Source organism: Ranitomeya variabilis, chromosome 3, assembly GCF_051348905.1.
Source record: "Ranitomeya variabilis isolate aRanVar5 chromosome 3, aRanVar5.hap1, whole genome shotgun sequence".
Lineage (NCBI taxonomy): Eukaryota > Metazoa > Chordata > Amphibia > Anura > Dendrobatidae > Ranitomeya > Ranitomeya variabilis.
In genome coordinates this window covers 4,577,497-4,594,908 of record NC_135234.1, presented here as the reverse complement: position 1 = coordinate 4,594,908, position 17,412 = coordinate 4,577,497, and the positions used below count along the sequence as shown (strand labels likewise).

General features: G+C 43.2%; 1 protein-coding gene across 3 annotated transcripts in view; it reads left to right on the top strand.

Annotated features, from left to right (window-relative positions):
- Positions 1-13,122, top strand: part of LOC143814895 (oocyte zinc finger protein XlCOF8.4-like) — a 58,603-nt gene extending 45,481 nt beyond the window's left edge. For 2 of the 3 annotated variants that reach the window (XM_077293565.1, XM_077293563.1), the window contains exons 6-7: positions 112-202; positions 11,467-13,122. In XM_077293565.1, coding sequence (XP_077149680.1) covers positions 112-202; positions 11,467-12,245 — 870 coding nt within the window. In that variant the 3' untranslated portion in view covers positions 12,246-13,122. The remainder of the gene's footprint in view (positions 1-111; positions 203-11,466) is intronic. The other variant, XM_077293566.1, reaches the window with a different exon arrangement.
- The last annotated feature ends 4,290 nt before the right edge of the window (positions 13,123-17,412 follow it).

Below are 17,412 nucleotides of genomic sequence, written 5' to 3'. Positions count from 1 at the left end.
CCACCAGTATTATATGATTTTTACTTATAGAACGGTGGAGATGGCAGGATTAGAGCTGATCATAGATGGGACTTCTCCATCTGTCGGTGACTTTTATAATATTTGTTTCAGGGTGAAGATCTGACCCATAATAATACTACAGAGACATATGTGAGGGGGGATGAGTGGTGTAAAGAGGAGATTCCTACATATGGCTACCCAGGTGAGTAGTGACCACTAACTGCAGAGAAGTCACAGATTGTCCTCAGTCACCGGCTGTCACCAAACTTTACTTTTATGATTGACAACATTAAATGTGCAGTGAGGCAAAGTGTGAATTTCTGTACAATAACAACAGAGTTTCCTTTATTCTGACTTTTCAATTTATTTTACAACCAACTACCCTCAAACGGGATTGTGATAAGCTACATAAAACATCACACCGGTGCCATGATCTATCTCTGAGCTGTGCGTGGCTGATGGTTGTAATATACATTTATCCACGCCTGCAGGAGATGTTGGCTCGCGCCCTGGTTTCATAGATTCACTCCACGTCATAAATTCCATTGTTTTTTGAATCCTAAGGGATTCAGATTACTGCACAATCTCTCCTCAAATGGGGGGCGCTAATAATTTCTCTACTCTTCTGGTCAGGACTCATAGTAGACCAAAATTACTAGCGACCTACTTACAGCAAAAGCCAACGGACAATACTCTGTACTCCTCCTTCTAGACCTGTCCTCTGCTTTCGACACAGTTGACCACTGCCTCCTACTACAGATCCTCTCCTCCTTTGTCATCAAAGACCTCGCCCTATCCTGCATCTCCTCGTACCTTTCCAACCGCACATTCAGCATCTCCCACACTACCTCCTCATCCCACCCTCTCTCTGTTGGAGTCCCCCAAGGCTCTGTTATAGGACCCCTGCTCTTCTCAATCTATACACTTGCCTGGGACAACTCATAAAGTCCCATAGATTCCAGTACCACCTTTATGCTGATGACACTCAGATCTACCTCTCTGGCCCAGACGTCACCTCTCTGCTGTCCAGAATCCTGGAGTGTCTATCAGCCATATCCTCCTTCTTCTCCTCTCGCTTCCTCAAACTCAATGTGGACAAATCTGAACTCATCATCTTTCCTCCATCCCACAGATCTTCCTTACCTGACCTATCTATCGCAATTAACGACATCACACTTTCCCCCGTTCCAGAAGTGCGCTGCCTCAGAGTAACCCTTAACTCTGCTCTGTCCTTCAAACCGCACTTCCAAGCTCTCTCCACCTCCAGTCTCCTCCAGCTCAAAAATATCTCCAGAATCTGTTCTTTCCTCAACCATTAAGCTACTAAAATGCTTGTGCATGCCCTCATCATCTCCTGCCTCGACTACTGCAACATACTCCTCTGTGGCCTCCCTGCTAACTCTCTCGCACCTCTCCAGTCCGTCCTTAACTCTGCTGCCCGACTAATTCATCTCTCTCCTCGCTACTCCTCCGCTTCCCCCTCTGCAAATCCCTCCACTGGCTCCCATTCCCTCAGCATATCCAGTTCAAATTACTAATACTGACCTATAAAGCCATCCATAACCTGTCTCCTCCATATATCTCTGACCTAATCTCCCGATATCTTCCCTCACGTAATCTCCGGTCCTCCCAAGACCTCCTTCTCTCCTCCACACTTATTCGCTCCTCACCCAACCGCCTCCAAGACTTCTCCCGAATATCCCCCATCTTCTGGAATTCTTTGCCCCAACACGTCTAACTATCAACCACCCTCGGATCCTTCAGACAGAACCTGAAAACCCATCTCTTCAGGAAAGCCTACACCCTGCACTGACCCCCCTGCCTCCTCACCACTGCCGGAGCTACCGCCTCACCAACACCGGAGCTCCTACAACCCTCAACCTATTGTCTCCACCCCACCATCCTGTTGAATGTAAGTCCACAAGGGCAGGGTCCTCGCCCCTCTATCAGTCTGTAATTGTTAGTTTGTTTACTGTAAGTGATATCTATAACCCTGTATGTAACCCCTTCTCATGTACAGACCATGGAATCAATGGTGCTATATAAATAAATAATAATAATAGTAGCTCCAATGGTTCACCATAAATGAGTGCAAGTCCAGTTAGGCCGGTTTCACATTTGCGGTTGTGTCCGCAGCGTTTCTGACGCATACATCCGCATGCGTCTTGATTTCCTATCTTTAACATTGTAGATGCAGGTTCATGCGTTTGCATGCATTCGCCTGTGTTTGCTTACGCATGTGTCTTTTCGCAAATGCTGCGGGGGGTGGCTAACGCATCATGTTGGAATTTTTGAGGTGGCAAATTTCCGTCAAATATGCGCAGGCATGTGGATGAGTGCTTTAAAAAAACGCATTACTGTCTATGGGAACGCATGCGTACGCATGCTTTCGATGCGCTTGCGTACTTCGGACTGCGCATGTCCAGGAACTGATTTAGACGCCCATTGAGACACACCCTCCTGGAAATATCAAATGCATGTGCATGAAAAGCGCCAACGCATGTAAAAATGCAAGCAAAGGCTGCGTTTTTTTGCCGCCATGCATAAGCTGATGCTGATAAACACTGCGTTTTCATGCGTTTTTGCATGCGTTTGCGGACGATACGCTGCGGACTCGACTGCAAATGTGAACCTAGCCTTAGTGTTGGAGTCCTCCCTCATACATATGTTGCTGTTGGAGATGTAACATATAATGGAAAAAATGACTTTTTTTACAGGTTCATTCTGTGTGATAGTTTGATTGTGGTGGGATCGGCGTGCCTCACTAATCTGAGTCTATAACTCCCTGGTATCTTTAAAAACGGTCTCCATTGTCTCTTCCAAATGCCCAAGATCTAAATTTGCAATACCTCAGTTCTGCACTATTATAAATAGTTCTCTTTAAAAGTATATCTCTTCTTGAAACTCATGTGTGAGGAGATGGCCACGTGCTAAAGACTATAGGACAAATGGACGAAGAGCCGAGTCCACAGCTCTAAGAGACAGAGACTTTTTCCTGCACGGAGCACCAATATTGTTGTGTTTTATTAGATATTTTCTTGCTGTGTTTTATTAGTGATTTTCTTGCTCGTCAGTTCATCCTCAGGAATCAATGTTCCATTCAGTGACGGTAAGCAGAGGATGACGAGCAGGCTGAATCTTATGTATACCTGGCCAGACAGTAAACTGCTAAAGTTAAATGTAATGCAGTCATCCTATCAATCCCCTCTGTATCTCAAGGTTCACACCACTGTACTCCCACTCCTAGGCCCATTGGGTCGATGAAAATAATAGACCCAGAGGAGCCGTCACCACAGGGGTCTCACACCAGCCTTAGGTGATGGAATATGCTTTGTTCTGTGAGCTAAAGAAAATGTATAAGAAGGAGGGAGAAATTGACACAAGAGGTTGAATCGGGCAGTGGTGAGGGTGACTTAAATGTGAGAAGATCTGAGCTGGGATGGATGGACTATGGAGTTTTGGAGATCTCAGATCTCACACTGGGAACTTATGGACTGAGGACATTGTATGTTGGCAATCTAAATGCTGTACAACCATGGATTTTATGGAATAAAGAGATGGTTTGGGGTGAGCTGGACCGCAGAGTGAAGGCGAAAGGGCCAACAAGTGCTAAGCATCTTTGGGAACTTCTTCAAGATTGTTGGAAGACCATTCCCGGTGACTACCTCTTGAAGCTCATCAAGAGAATGCCAAGAGTGTGCAAAGCAGTCATCAAAGCAAAAGGTGGCTGTGAAGAAACCAGATTGTATCTTAATTTCCCGGACAACCATGTTTTTGCAAACTAAAAGAACTGGCTTTTTATCTGTCTATTGGCTTGTGAATTTAAGTGTTTATGTCTGGTGGGTCAAGAAGACAGACTTGCCCACTGATATACTATCTAACATACTGTGTAAGTCTGTAATAGTGACTGTACATTGAGTGTGTTAAGCTTTGTTTATTGATGTGTGCTTATATGCTAATAGTGCTACTTGATCCCATCACCATTGTTTACCTTATCTTGATGTTGGACTGAAGGACCCTGGGTAATTCTAAAAATAGCTTACATTCCTTGGGTATAAAAAGACTCAGAGATCACATCCTGGGAGACTGAAGTAACACAGAGCTACCAGCCGGACATTTTGCAAACCACCCAACAGACAAGAGAAAGGACTGCAGTCAATTCATCATAGCACCATCACAAGGGACACTGATCTATGATTCTATAGGAAACAACCCAGGGGTTTTCGGCTCCGGTTGGAAGGAAATAGATCTGATCCAGTGACCATCTCTGCACCATGGATCTGTTTGGAGAAAGCCAGGGTTGGGACCCGCTGGTCGCCTGGTTCCATGGAGATGGTCAGATAAGCCAGGTGGTGACTCTCGTGTCAACTGGCTTTGGACCTTGTATGGACTCTATGGACAGTTCTTGGTCATCTCCCTACGCTTGTCGTTACCTCTTCTTTGTGTGTGTATCACAGGTGGAATAGCGAACCCGGGAGCTCTGACATCATGTCAACTGGCTTTTGACCTTGTACAGACTCTTCAGGATCTTAGCGGAGCGTCTGTCGGACCCGGCTGAAGAACACAGCACTGTTCTCGGATATCTCCCTACGCTTGTCGTTACCTCCACAGATGGAGTAGTGACCCTGGGAGCTCTGACATAACATCTGCAATTATCTCGGCAAGTCAGCGGAAGGGTGAGGCTCTGTAATGTGCACCATCTTGGGGTAATTGCTGAGATTGTTCTGTTTGCTATTGTGTGTTGTGGTTCAATAAGGTATTGCCACACTGTTTTACGTTAATCCTGTGTTGTCTGTGTAGTGTATTGCCCACCAGGAGATAGAGCGGGCGTTCAGTGGTATGAGCCCTGGTCCATGCAGTCTTGCTAAAGACAGCCGGGCCAGCGGACGAGAGCACCCACTGACCCCGTTTCTCCACAGTGGCTACTTTGCAGAACCTAGAATATAAGACATAATTTCAGTTGTATCACACTTTTTTGTTAAGTATATAATTCCACATGTGTTAATTCATAGTTTTGATGCCTTCAGTGTGAATGTACAATTTTCATAGTCATGAAAATACAGAAAAATCTTTAAATGAGAAGGTGACTGTATGTGGTACAAGGAAGGTGTCCCAGACTCAATGGGACACCTGAGCGACCATGAACCAGCATCTGCAGCCAGTCTGGGTAGAGGGCATGGAGGCTGCGGGGCTCTGTGACTCCGGAGCCTCTTACATTGATCAAAGAACATCTAGTACCGGGCCAGTGGAATGGTGGATGTAGGAGTAGTGCAGCACCTACCAGTAGATGTGTTACTGGGAAAAAAAACCTAGGAGCAGGGTTGGTGTGCCACTGGGCCAATGTTGTAACCCAAAGCCAAGGATCAGTTCACACTGCGTCAGCAGAGAGGGAACAGAGCAATCTCAACCTGCCGACTACTCCCCTGCCAGTGGTAATGCCCAAAATGTAATTACTGTTACCATGAGGGAATGTGACCCTGGGAGGTAAATGACATCAGGGAGGAGGCCCGGGGATTTCGGGACACTGGGTCTACCATCACCCTGGTCAGCCCAAGTACTGTCCCCCCAGAACATCATTTACCAGGCCGCCAAGTGACCATTCCCCCAGCTGGGGGTCAGCACTCTGGGGTTGGACGTAATGGATACAACTTCGGTTCTCATCAGGTACGTGTGGAGTTTCCCAGGTCCAACCATGGATCAGGGGGAGGATATGGAGGACCGCGCTGGAGAAACAGACCCCTGACCTAGCTAACAAAATATAGAGTCCTCTTCTCAGTGCTTCCCCCATCGCGGAGTTGGCAGGATCTGATAGATCATATGAGACAAGCTGGAGATGTCTACTATGTCGATGTACACCAGGGTGGAATTGGGACTGTGGAGTTTATTCGCAAGGACGGCTTGGAATATGCCCTGAGGAAACTGGATGATATCAAGTTTCGCTCTCATGAAGGTGAAACCTCTTACATTCGTGTCCGTGCTGAAAAATGTGGGAGAGGAATGTGAGGAGATGACCGCTTACTAAAGACTATAGGACAAATGGACGTAGTGCCAAGTCCACAGCTCTAAGAGATAGAGACTTTTTCCGGCACGGAGCACCAATATTGTTGTGTTTTATTAGATATTTTCTTGCTGTTTTATTAGAGATTTTCTTGCTTGTCAGTTCATCCTCAGGAATCCATGTTTACCTTCAGTGATGGTAAGGAGAGGATGACGAGCAGGCTGAATCTTATGTATACCTGGCCAGACAGTAAACTGCTAAAGTTAAATGTAAAGCAATCATCCTATGAATCCCTGCTGTATCTCAAGGTTTCACACCATTGTACTCCCACTCCTAGGCCAATTGTGTGGATGGGAATAATAGACCCAGAGGAGCCGTCACCACAGGGGTCTCATCTCACATCAGCCTTAAGTGATGGAATATGCTTTGTTCTGTGAGCTAAAGAAAAATGTTTAAGGGAGAGGGAGAAATTGACACAAGGGGTTGAATCAGGCAGTGGTGAGGGTGACTTCCATGTGAGAAGATCTGAGCTGGGATGGATGGATGCACTATGGAGTTTTGGAGATCTCAGACTGGGAACTGATGGACTGAAGACGTATGTTGGCCATCTAAATGGATTTTTTGTACAACCATGGATTTTATGGAATAAAAAGAGTTGCATCGTTAACCTGCCTAGGTGATTATTACAACCCACAACCTCAGATCTTCACATCGTGTGATAGAAAATATTGGCCCTTACGAAAGTTTAGATTGCCAAGAGCCACAGAGCGTCATACTCTAATTACCTCAGAGAGGTTTCACCACTAGTTACTCATTTTTTTTTTTATACAGTCATATGAAAAAGTTTGGGCACCCCTATTAATGTTAACCTTTTTTCTTTATAACAATTTGGGTTTTTGCAACAGCTATTTCAGTTTCATATATCTAATAACTGTTGGACACAGTAATGTTTCTGCCTTGAAATGAGGTTTATTGTACTAACAGAAAATGTGCAATCTGCATTCAAACAAAATTTGACCGGTGCATAAGTATGGGCACCCTTATCATTTTCTTGATTTGAACACTCCTACCTACTTTTTACTGACTTACTAAAGCACTTTTTTTGGTTTTGTAACCTCATTGAGCTTTGAACTTCATAGCCAGGTGTATGCAATCATGAGAAAAGCTACTTAAAGTGGCCACTTGCAAGTTGTTCTCCTGTTTGAATCTCCTCTGAAGAGTGGCATCATTGGCTCCTCAAAACAACTGTCAAATGATCTGAAAACAAAGATTATTCAACATAGCTGTTTAGGGGAAGGATTCAAAAAGTTGTCTCAGAGATTTAACCTGTCAGTTTCCACTGTGACGAACATAGAAAGGAAATGGAAGAACACAGGTACAGTTCTTGTTCAGCCCAGAAGTGGCAGGCCAAGAAAACCATCAGAAAGGCAGAGAAGAAGAATGGTGAGAACAGTCAAGGACAATCCACAGACCACCTCCAGAGAGCTGCAGCATCAACTTGCTGCAGATGGTGTCACTGTGCATCGGTCAACTATACAACGCACTTTGCACAAGGAGAAGCTGTATGGGAGAGTGATGCGAAAGAAGCCGTTTCTGCAAGCACGCCACAAACAGAGTCGGCTGAGGTATGCAAAAGCACATTTGGAGAAGCCAGTTACATTTTGGAAGAAGGTCCTGTGGACTGATGAAACCAAGATTGAGTTGTTTGGTCACACAAAAAGGCGTTATGCATGGCGAGAAAAAAAAAAACGCATTCCAAGAAAAACACTTGCTACCCACAGTAAAATTTGGTGGAGGTTCCATCATGCTTTGGGGCTGTGTGGCCAATGCCGGCACCAAGAATCTTGTTAAAGTTGAGGGACGCATGGATTCCTCTCAGTATCAGCAGATTCTTGACAATAATGTTCATGAATCCGTGATAAAGTTGAAGTTATGCAGGGGATGGATCTTTCAGCAAGACAATGATCCAAAACACCGCTCCAAATCTACTCAGGCATTCATGCAGAGGAACAATTACACTGTTCTGGAATGACCATCCCAGTCCTCAGACCTGAATACCATTGAACATCTGTGGGATCATTTGAAGAGGGCTGTCCATGCTCGGCGACCATCAAACTTAGCTGAACTGGAATTGTTTTGTAAAGCGGAATGGTCAAAAATACCTTCATCCAGGATCTCATTAAAAGCTACAGGAAGCGACTAGAGGCTGTTATTTTTGCAAAAGGAGGATCTGCTAAATATCAATGTCACTTTTCTGGGGAGGTGCCCATACTTTTGCACCTGTCAAATTTTGTTTAAATGCAGATTGCACATTTTCTGTTAGTACAATAAACCTCATTTCAATCCAGAAATATTACTGAGTCCATCAGTTATTAGATATATGAAACTGAAATAGCTGTTGCAAAAACCCAAATTGTTATAAAGAAAAAAGGTTAACATTAATAGGGGTGCCCAAACTTTTTCATATGACTGTACCTAAGAAAAATATTCAGCTTGATCATTTCAGTAGATGTGTTATTGTCTATAGTCACAGTTTTGCCCATCACCTTGTAACTTCTTTAACCTCTCTAAATCTGAACTTACACAGAGACCTCTATGTTGGGCCACGTTGTCACCAATCTAACCCAAGAAGAGGTGCGAAACCGGCTAAATAAGATTAAAATAGATAAATCTCCGGGTCCGGATGGCATACACCCACGAGTACTAAGAGAACTAAGTAATGTAATAGATAAACCATTATTTCTTATTTTTAGGGACTCTATAGCGACGGGGTCTGTTCCGCAGGACTGGCGCATAGCAAATGTGGTGCCAATATTCAAAAAGGGCTCTAAAAGTGAACCTGGAAATTATAGGCCAGTAAGTCTAACCTCTACTGTTGGTAAAATATGTGAAGGGTTTCTGAAGGATGTTATTCTGGATTATCTCAATGAGAATAACTATTTAACTCCATATCAGCATGGGTTTATGAGAAATCGCTCATGTCAAACCAATCTAATCAGTTTTTATGAAGAGGTAAGCTATAGGCTGGACCACCGTGAGTCATTGGACGTGGTATATCTCGATTTTTCCAAAGCATTTGATACCGTGCCGCACAAGAGGTTGGTACACAAAATGAGAATGCTTGGTCTGGGGGAAAATGTGTGTAAATGGGTTAGTAACTGGCTTAGTGATAGAAAGCAGAGGGTGGTTATAAATTGTATAGTCTCTAACTGGGTCGCTGTGACCAGTGGGGTACCGCAGGGGTCGGTATTGGGACCTGTTCTCTTCAACATATTCATTAATGATCTGGTAGAAGGTTTACACAGTAAAATATTGATATTTGCAGATGATACAAAACTATGTAAAGCAGTTAATACAAGAGAAGATAGTATTCTGCTACAGATGGATCTGGATAAGTTGGAAACTTGGGCTGAAAGGTGGCAGATGAGGTTTAACAATGATAAATGTAAGGTTATACACATGGGAAGAAGGAATCAATATCACCATTACACACTGAACGGGAAACCACTGGGTAAATCTGACAGGGAGAAGGACTTGGGGATCCTAGTTAATGATAAACTTACCTGGAGCAGCCAGTGCCAGGCAGCAGCTGCCAAGGCAAACAGGATCATGGGGTGCATTAAAAGAGGTCTGGATACACATGATGAGAGCATTATACTGCCTCTGTACAAATCCCTAGTTAGACCGCACATGGAGTACTGTGTCCAGTTTTGGGCACCGGTGCTCAAGAAGGATATAATGGAACTAGAGAGAGTACAAAGGAGGGCAACAAAATTAATAAAGGGGATGGGAGAACTACAATACCCAGATAGATTAGCGAAATTAGGATTATTTAGTCTAGAAAAAAGACGACTGAGGGGCGATCTAATAACCATGTATAAGTATATAAGGGGACAATACAAATATCTCGCTGAGGATCTGTTTATACCAAGGAAGGTGACGGGCACAAGGGGGCATTCTTTGCGTCTGGAGGAGAGAAGGTTTTTCCACCAACATAGAAGAGGATTCTTTACTGTTAGGGCAGTGAGAATCTGGAATTGCTTGCCTGAGGAGGTGGTGATGGCGAACTCAGTCTAGGGGTTCAAGAGAGGCCTGGATGTCTTCCTGGAGCAGAACAATATTGTATCATACAATTATTAGGTTCTGTAGAAGGACGTAGATCTGGGGATTTATTATGATGGAATATAGGCTGAACTGGATGGACAAATGTCTTTTTTCGGCCTTACTAACTATGTAACTATGTAACTATACTTGCTTTTATGTAGTGAGATGGTAAGAAGAATAGTATGGTAGTCAGGTCACAACCATGAAATCAGAGAAAATTCAAAATCAGAAGCCATAAGAGTAGTCAGTAAATGGGTCAGGGTTACAACAGGAAACAAATAAACAAGCCGGGAGCTGAGCACAGAGGACTGAACCAGAGGAGAACAAGGCTGTATCTGGCAGTTTCTGACAATATGTTTCAAGCTTTAGTAGGGTGTGGTGCTTTCCAGTTGGCTGAAGTAGGGAGCAGATTACTTCAGCTGTACAGCACACACACCCATACTGCTAGACTGGAAAAAACTACAGGTCCAAGGCACCCTAATGGCTGGACAGAGCAGGGGCCACTTCTAGTTCTGATGTCTCCTCCATTACCAGCGCTGCCTGCAGAATGAATGAGGCAGCGCCTGGTGACAGAAGCAGACGTCGCATGAGCAGGTTCCATAGGAGATGGGATACACCATTTGTGGAATAATAATAATAAAATAATAATAGAAGCCCTAATATTACAAAATGTCAGAAAACCAGAAGTGATTCCATTTTGGAAATTATAACCCTCAGTGAATTAATCTATAGGAGTAGTGACTATTTTCCTTCACAGTCACTTCCCGGTAAGTAGCACAAAATAATGTTGGAGAGTAAAAATTGCAAATATGCCATTTTATTACCCAACACATAGTGCCCACATTGTTCTCCAGGAGACGCACACACAGTAATTTTAGTGGGTTCTTCTCGCTATAGTAATGCCAAATGCATGGATGCTAAATGTTGTTTGAGCACACTGCAGGGCTCAAAAGCGAGGGGGAAAATTTAACTTTGGGAGAACGGATATTGGTGGATTGATTTATGGAAGCCATGTTGCTTTTCAAGTGCCTTTGAGCCACTAATAATGTGGAAACCTCTGTTTTTCCATTGACAGGTGATGGACCTTTAGTGGGGACTTGGTTTTTTGTAAGAAGAGTAGAACATAACATTGTTTGGTGGCTTTTTATTCCATATTTGGGAGGCAGAATGAACAAGCAGTTGAACTCCAAGCTCTACTGGTTCAGCCTATGTGGTTTTCTATTCGACCGTGAACTGTCATTGTCTTGGTGAATAATTCAAATTTTTTACATAACTTGCCATTTTTATGGACAGTTTAAGTAGAAATGTTAAATCTAAAATTCGAGGATATTTTATTCTAAAATAATAATTGGTTTTATTCTTAGCAGACTTATTAGCAGATGACTGTACCGGGAGATCAGAGGGACAGCTGACATCTTCAATTTTTAAATCAGATGATCTTGAGATCACACAGGATACAACTGAAGTGACTGTCATTACTCCAGATATACCATCATCCCTTCACTGCGAAGATCTGTCATCTGATCATTTGAAACAGTTCCTGTCTTCTGATTCATTACCAACTACTAAAGAAAATCATAGTCGCAAAATAAGCATGAAAAAACAAACTCTTCCTAAATCAAAGAAGCCAATATCCTGTTCAGAATATGGAAATAGTTTTTCCCTCGAAAAATCTTTTCTTAAAAATCAAAAAATGTACACAGCAGAGAATAGATTTTCTTGTTCCAACTGTGGGAAATGTTTTAACCAGAAATCAAATCTTCTTAGCCACCAGAGAACTCACACAGGGGAGAAGCCATTTTCATGTTCAGAATGTGGGAAATGTTTTAAATGGAAAACAAATCTTGATAGCCACCAGAGAACCCACAGACAGGAGAAGCCATTTTCATGTTCAGAATGTGGGAAATGCTTTACACAGAAATCAAATCTTGTTAGTCACCAGAGAACTCACACATGGGAGAAGCCATTTTCATGTTCAGAATGTGGGAAATCTTTTAAATGGAAAACAAATCTTAATAGCCACCAGAGAACCCACACACGGGAAAAGCCCTTTTCATGTTCAGAATGTGGGAAATGTTTTACACAGAAATCAAATATGGTTAAGCACCAGAGAATGCACACAGGGGAGACGCCATTTTCATGATCAGAATGTGGGAACTGTTTTACAGAGAAATCAAATTTTGTTAAGCACCAGAGAACCCACACAGGGGAGAAGCCTTTTTCATGTTCAGAATGTTGGAAATGTTTTAACCGAAAATTGTATTTTCTTAAAGGGGTTGTGCATTACTAAGGCAATCCCTTGTCATTCCTCATGTTTGGCTTTGTTAAAATAAATAATACTTATACTCGCCTTCTGTGCCGGTGCCGTTCTAGCGTTGTCAGCACTCGCGTTCCCGGAGCCAATCAATCTTGGTTTACTGTCCACAACATCAACAGGTAGTCAGGGCTATGACTTCTCTCTGACTTCCTTTTACTGTTCAATTTGTTCGAAGGTAAGAACAGTGAGGCCATCGCTAATTGGACGCAGGGCTCACATGACCTAACAACCTTACATGAGCCCTCGAAACACAAGTGCTGGAACAGTGCCAGCATGGGAGGTTTATATAAGTGTTTTTATTTTAACAGAACCAAACAGTGGACAACCCCTTTAAACGTAAAAAAATTCTGCAGAGAGAGAAGCCATTATCATACATAGAGTGTGAAAAATGAATTACTGGAAAATTGTACTTTGTTGACCATCAAAAATAACTCGGGACAGGAAGAAACTATATATATTATTGACAAATTGTGGAAACACATATAAGAGACAGTCATATAATTAGATGAGAAATGGAAATTATTTCAGAACTTACCATATTTCTTGGACAATAAGACACACTTTTTTTTTTTAATCATCATTTTTATTAAGAAAATTACACAATAAAGTTTTTACAATGAGACATCAGTGGAACAAAGATATTTTCAATGTTACATGGTATCATTGTTGTTATACATAAAATACAATAAAGTTGTCGTCTTCTTCCAAGGATTCCATTTTTTTCATTCAAACAAGCTAATTCTGTATTCATATTATTTTGTAATGATGTGTACATACATTAGAATATCTGCCATTCAGTTCTAATAATTGTTTTGCAATACAACAAGTGTCATGAAACCAGAAATTGCCATATGTTATCTCTCTCAGGAGTACTGCAGATGGCCGGCGTGGAACGTTCAACCAGGCTCCCCAGATGTTGTCACATTTCTTGATTGTTTTTCTCTTTCTATATACTCCTTTTTCCAACCAAATAATATTGTTTAGCTTATTTATTAACTCATTAATGGTCATTGGTTGGGCGTCTGGCCAATGTTGTGCAATAAGTTTGCGTGCTTGATACAGTGTTCGAGAAAGACCTAGAGCCATTCTGGATGGATTTGAGATATATTGATTCTCCCAAATATCCCAATATGCATCTTTTGGCGTCTGTTTGGATTTGCATACCAAACCCCTTTTTTATTAAAATTAGTGTGTGTTTCCAGTAGGAGCCCAATCTCCTGCACACCAGGAACATGTGTAACAAATGTGCATCTCCAGTTCCACATCTTGGACAATCTGCTTTTAAAGTACCTAAATTCTAAAAAGAAAGATCGGTGTTCTAAATACTGTATGTGTAAGGTAAATCTGCGAGAGACTAGTAAATATTCTTTCCGTATATCTGGTGCCGCAGCGTTAAATTGTGTCAGATATCCATGCCTACGTGGTGCAGGTTATTGAGGCCGTGAGGCAATCCAAACTCTTGTAGTAGCTTGTTAAAGCTTTTAAGTGTTCCATTTCCTACTAACTGATCTAAAGTCTGAATTCCCCTTGATTCCCAACCTCCGAAACCAGCCATTTTGTCAAACTCCACCAGTTGCTGATTTTGTCATAATGGGGTAAAATTAGTGGCCACCTCCAGCACGTATATGGGCGACACATTTTTTGTGTTGTAGGACGAGACTACCATTCTTTTCCAGACTCTCTCTTTTTCCCACCCATGAAATGTTGTATCTGCCAGGCTATAAAATATAATCTGGGATCTCCAAATCTAACTCAGTTTTGTCCCTTTGAAGTGACGCCAGTTTCATCCTCGCATTTCCCTTGCACCATATCAGTTCTCTGAACAATGACTGCACCTTTTGGAATATCGGAGGAGGGATCCCACATGGGGAATTGTAAAGCAAATACAACAATTGTGGCCAAAAAAAATCACTAATGAGATTCCAGACCTATTACAGACAGAGGAAACTTACACCACACATTATTTTGGATCTAAATCTCTCTAGTAAGATGTTAATGTTTAACGCTATATAGTCTGTAATATTAGAAGCAACCACCGCACCGAGATATTTAATCTGTTCCACCACTTGTGTCCGAGCTGGTGCAATTGTTTCCATATGTGGGAGCGGGTCAGTGGTAATATAGATGACTTATCCCAATTGATGTTTACGCCTGATCACGGACCAAACTTCTTTATATCGGTCATTATTTGGCCAAACGATGACTGTCGTCCACATTCAGTCACGTCATCGGCACAGACTCATCTCCTCTATGATGGTATTATACGTAAAACCAGTGGAGTCCTTGGAATCTCTCAGTTTTTATGCCAGCGTGTCATGATTCCCCAATGGCATGGGAACATCAGAAACACAAAATAACAGACTAGCCCTCGGGTGATGGAAACTCAAGCTGACCGTGACCTAAATCTACCACACAACTAACAGTAGCCAGGAAGCATTCCTACGGCTGCCTAGATGCCATGCGCCAGCCGGAGAACTAACTACGCCTGGAAGAGGAAGGAACAGACCTGGCTTACCTCTAGTGAAATTCCCCAAAGATGATAGTAGCCCCCACATATATTAACGGTGAGTTCAGAGGAAAAGACATACACAGTATGAAGGTAGATTTAGCAAAGCGAGGTCCACTTACTAGATAGAGGAAGGATACAAAAGAGGACTTCACGGTCAGCTGAAAAACCCTTTCAAAAACCCATCCTGAAATTACTTTAAGACTCCTGTGTCAACTCATGACACAGGAGTGGCAATTTCAGTCCACAAGAGCTTCCAGTAACAGGAAATGACAAACTGTAAACTGGACAAAAAATACAAAACAAAAAGGACAAGAGTCCACTTAGCTGATCAGCAGACTGGTAGCAGGAACATGCAACTGAAAGACTCAGGTTACAATGATGACCGGCAAGGAAGTGACTGGAGAGCAAGGCTAAATAGGGAACTCCCAAAACTGATGGAAGCAGGTGAGCTGAGGCAGAAAAGAACACACAAGTCTCCAGTACCACCAGCCACCACTAGGGGAGCCCAAAAAGCGGATCACAACAGTACCCCCCCCTTAAGGAGGGGGCACCGAACCCTCACAAGAACCGCCAGGGCGACCTGGATGAGCCCTATGAAAGGCACGAACCAAATCCGAGGCATGAACATCAGAGGCAGTTACCCAAGAATTATCTTCCTGACCATAGCCCTTCCATTTAACCAGATACTGGAGTCTCCGCCTGGAAATACGGGAGTCCAAGATCTTCTCTATAACGTACTCCAATTCACCCTCAACCAGCACAGGAGCAGGAGGCTCAGCAGAAGGAACCACCGGCACCTCGTATCTCCGCAACAACGACCGATGGAACACATTATGGATAGCGAAAGATGCCGGGAGGTCCAGTCTACCAGGTGGACAGCGATCAGGTCTATCCGCCTGAAACTCTTGCAAAGCACGTCGCAGATCTGGGGAAATAGCGGATAATATAACCCCACCCTTAAGGATACCTGTAGGTTCCGAATCACCAGGGGAATCAGGCTCAAAACTCCTAGAAAGGGCATCTGCCTTCACATTCTTAGAACCTGGTAGATATGAGACCACAAAATTAAACCGAGAGAAGAACAACGACCAGCGCGCCTGTCTAGGATTCAGGCGCCTGGCAGACTCAAGATAAATCAGATTCTTGTGATCAGTCAAAACCACCACCTGATGTCTAGCACCCTCAAGCCAATGACGCCACTCCTCAAATGCCCACTTCATGGCCAAAAGCTCCCGATTACTGACATCATAATTTCTTTCGGCGGCAGAAAATTTTCGAGAAAAGAACGCACAAGGTCTCATCACTGAGCAATCGGAACTTTTCTGCGACAAAACCGCCCCCGCTCTGATCTCGGAAGCATCGACCTCAACCTGAAAGGGGAGAGAGACATCAGGCTGGCGCAACACAGGGGCAGACGAAAAGCGGCGCTTAAGTTCCCGAAAGGCCTCCACAGCGGCAGAGGACCAATTGGCAACATCAGCACCCTTCTTAGTCAAATCCGTAAGAGGCTTAGCAACACCAGAAAAACCAGTTATAAATCGACGATAAAAATTAGCAAAGCCCAAGAACTTCTGAAGACCCTTTAGAGAAGTAGGCTGCGTCCAGTCACAAATAGCCCGAACCTTGACAGGGTCCATCTCAACAGAAGAAGGGGAAAAAATGTACCCCAAAAAGGAAATCTTTTGAACCCCAAAAACACACTTAGAACCCTTTACACACAGAGAATTCTCCCGCAAGACCTGAAAAACCCTCCTGACCTGCTGAACATGAGACTCCCAGTCCTCAGAAAAAATCAAAATATCGTCCAAATACACAATCATAAATTTATCCAGATATTCACGGAAAATATCATGCATAAAGGACTGAAAAACTGAAGGTGCATTAGAAAGGCCGAAAGGCATTACTAAATACTCAAAGTGGCCCTCAGGCGTATTAAATGCGGTTTTCCACTCATCCCCTTGCTTAATTCGCACCAAATTATACGCCCCACGGAGATCAATCTTGGAGAACCACTTAGCCCCCCTTATGCGAGCAAACAAATCAGTAAGCAGCAGCAACGGATACTGATATTTGACAGTAATTTTATTCAGGAGTCGATAATACAAGGCCTCAGCGAGCCATCCTTTTTAGAGACAAAGAAAAACCCAGCTCCTAAAGGTGATGAAGAAGGACGAATATGTCCCTTTTCCAGGGACTCCTTAACATACTCTCGCATGGCAGCATGCTCAGGTACAGATAGGTTAAACAAACGACCCTTTGGAAATTTACTGCCTGGAATCAGATCTATGGCGCAATCACACTCTCTGTGGGGAGGGAGAGAACCAATTTTAGGCTCTTCAAAAATATCCCCAAAATCCGACAAAAATGCCGGAACCTCAGAGGGAATAGATGACGAGATTGAAACCAAAGGTATGTCCCCATGAGCCCCCCGACATCCCCAGCTTAACACAGACATAGTTTTCCAGTCCAGTACTGGGTTATGAG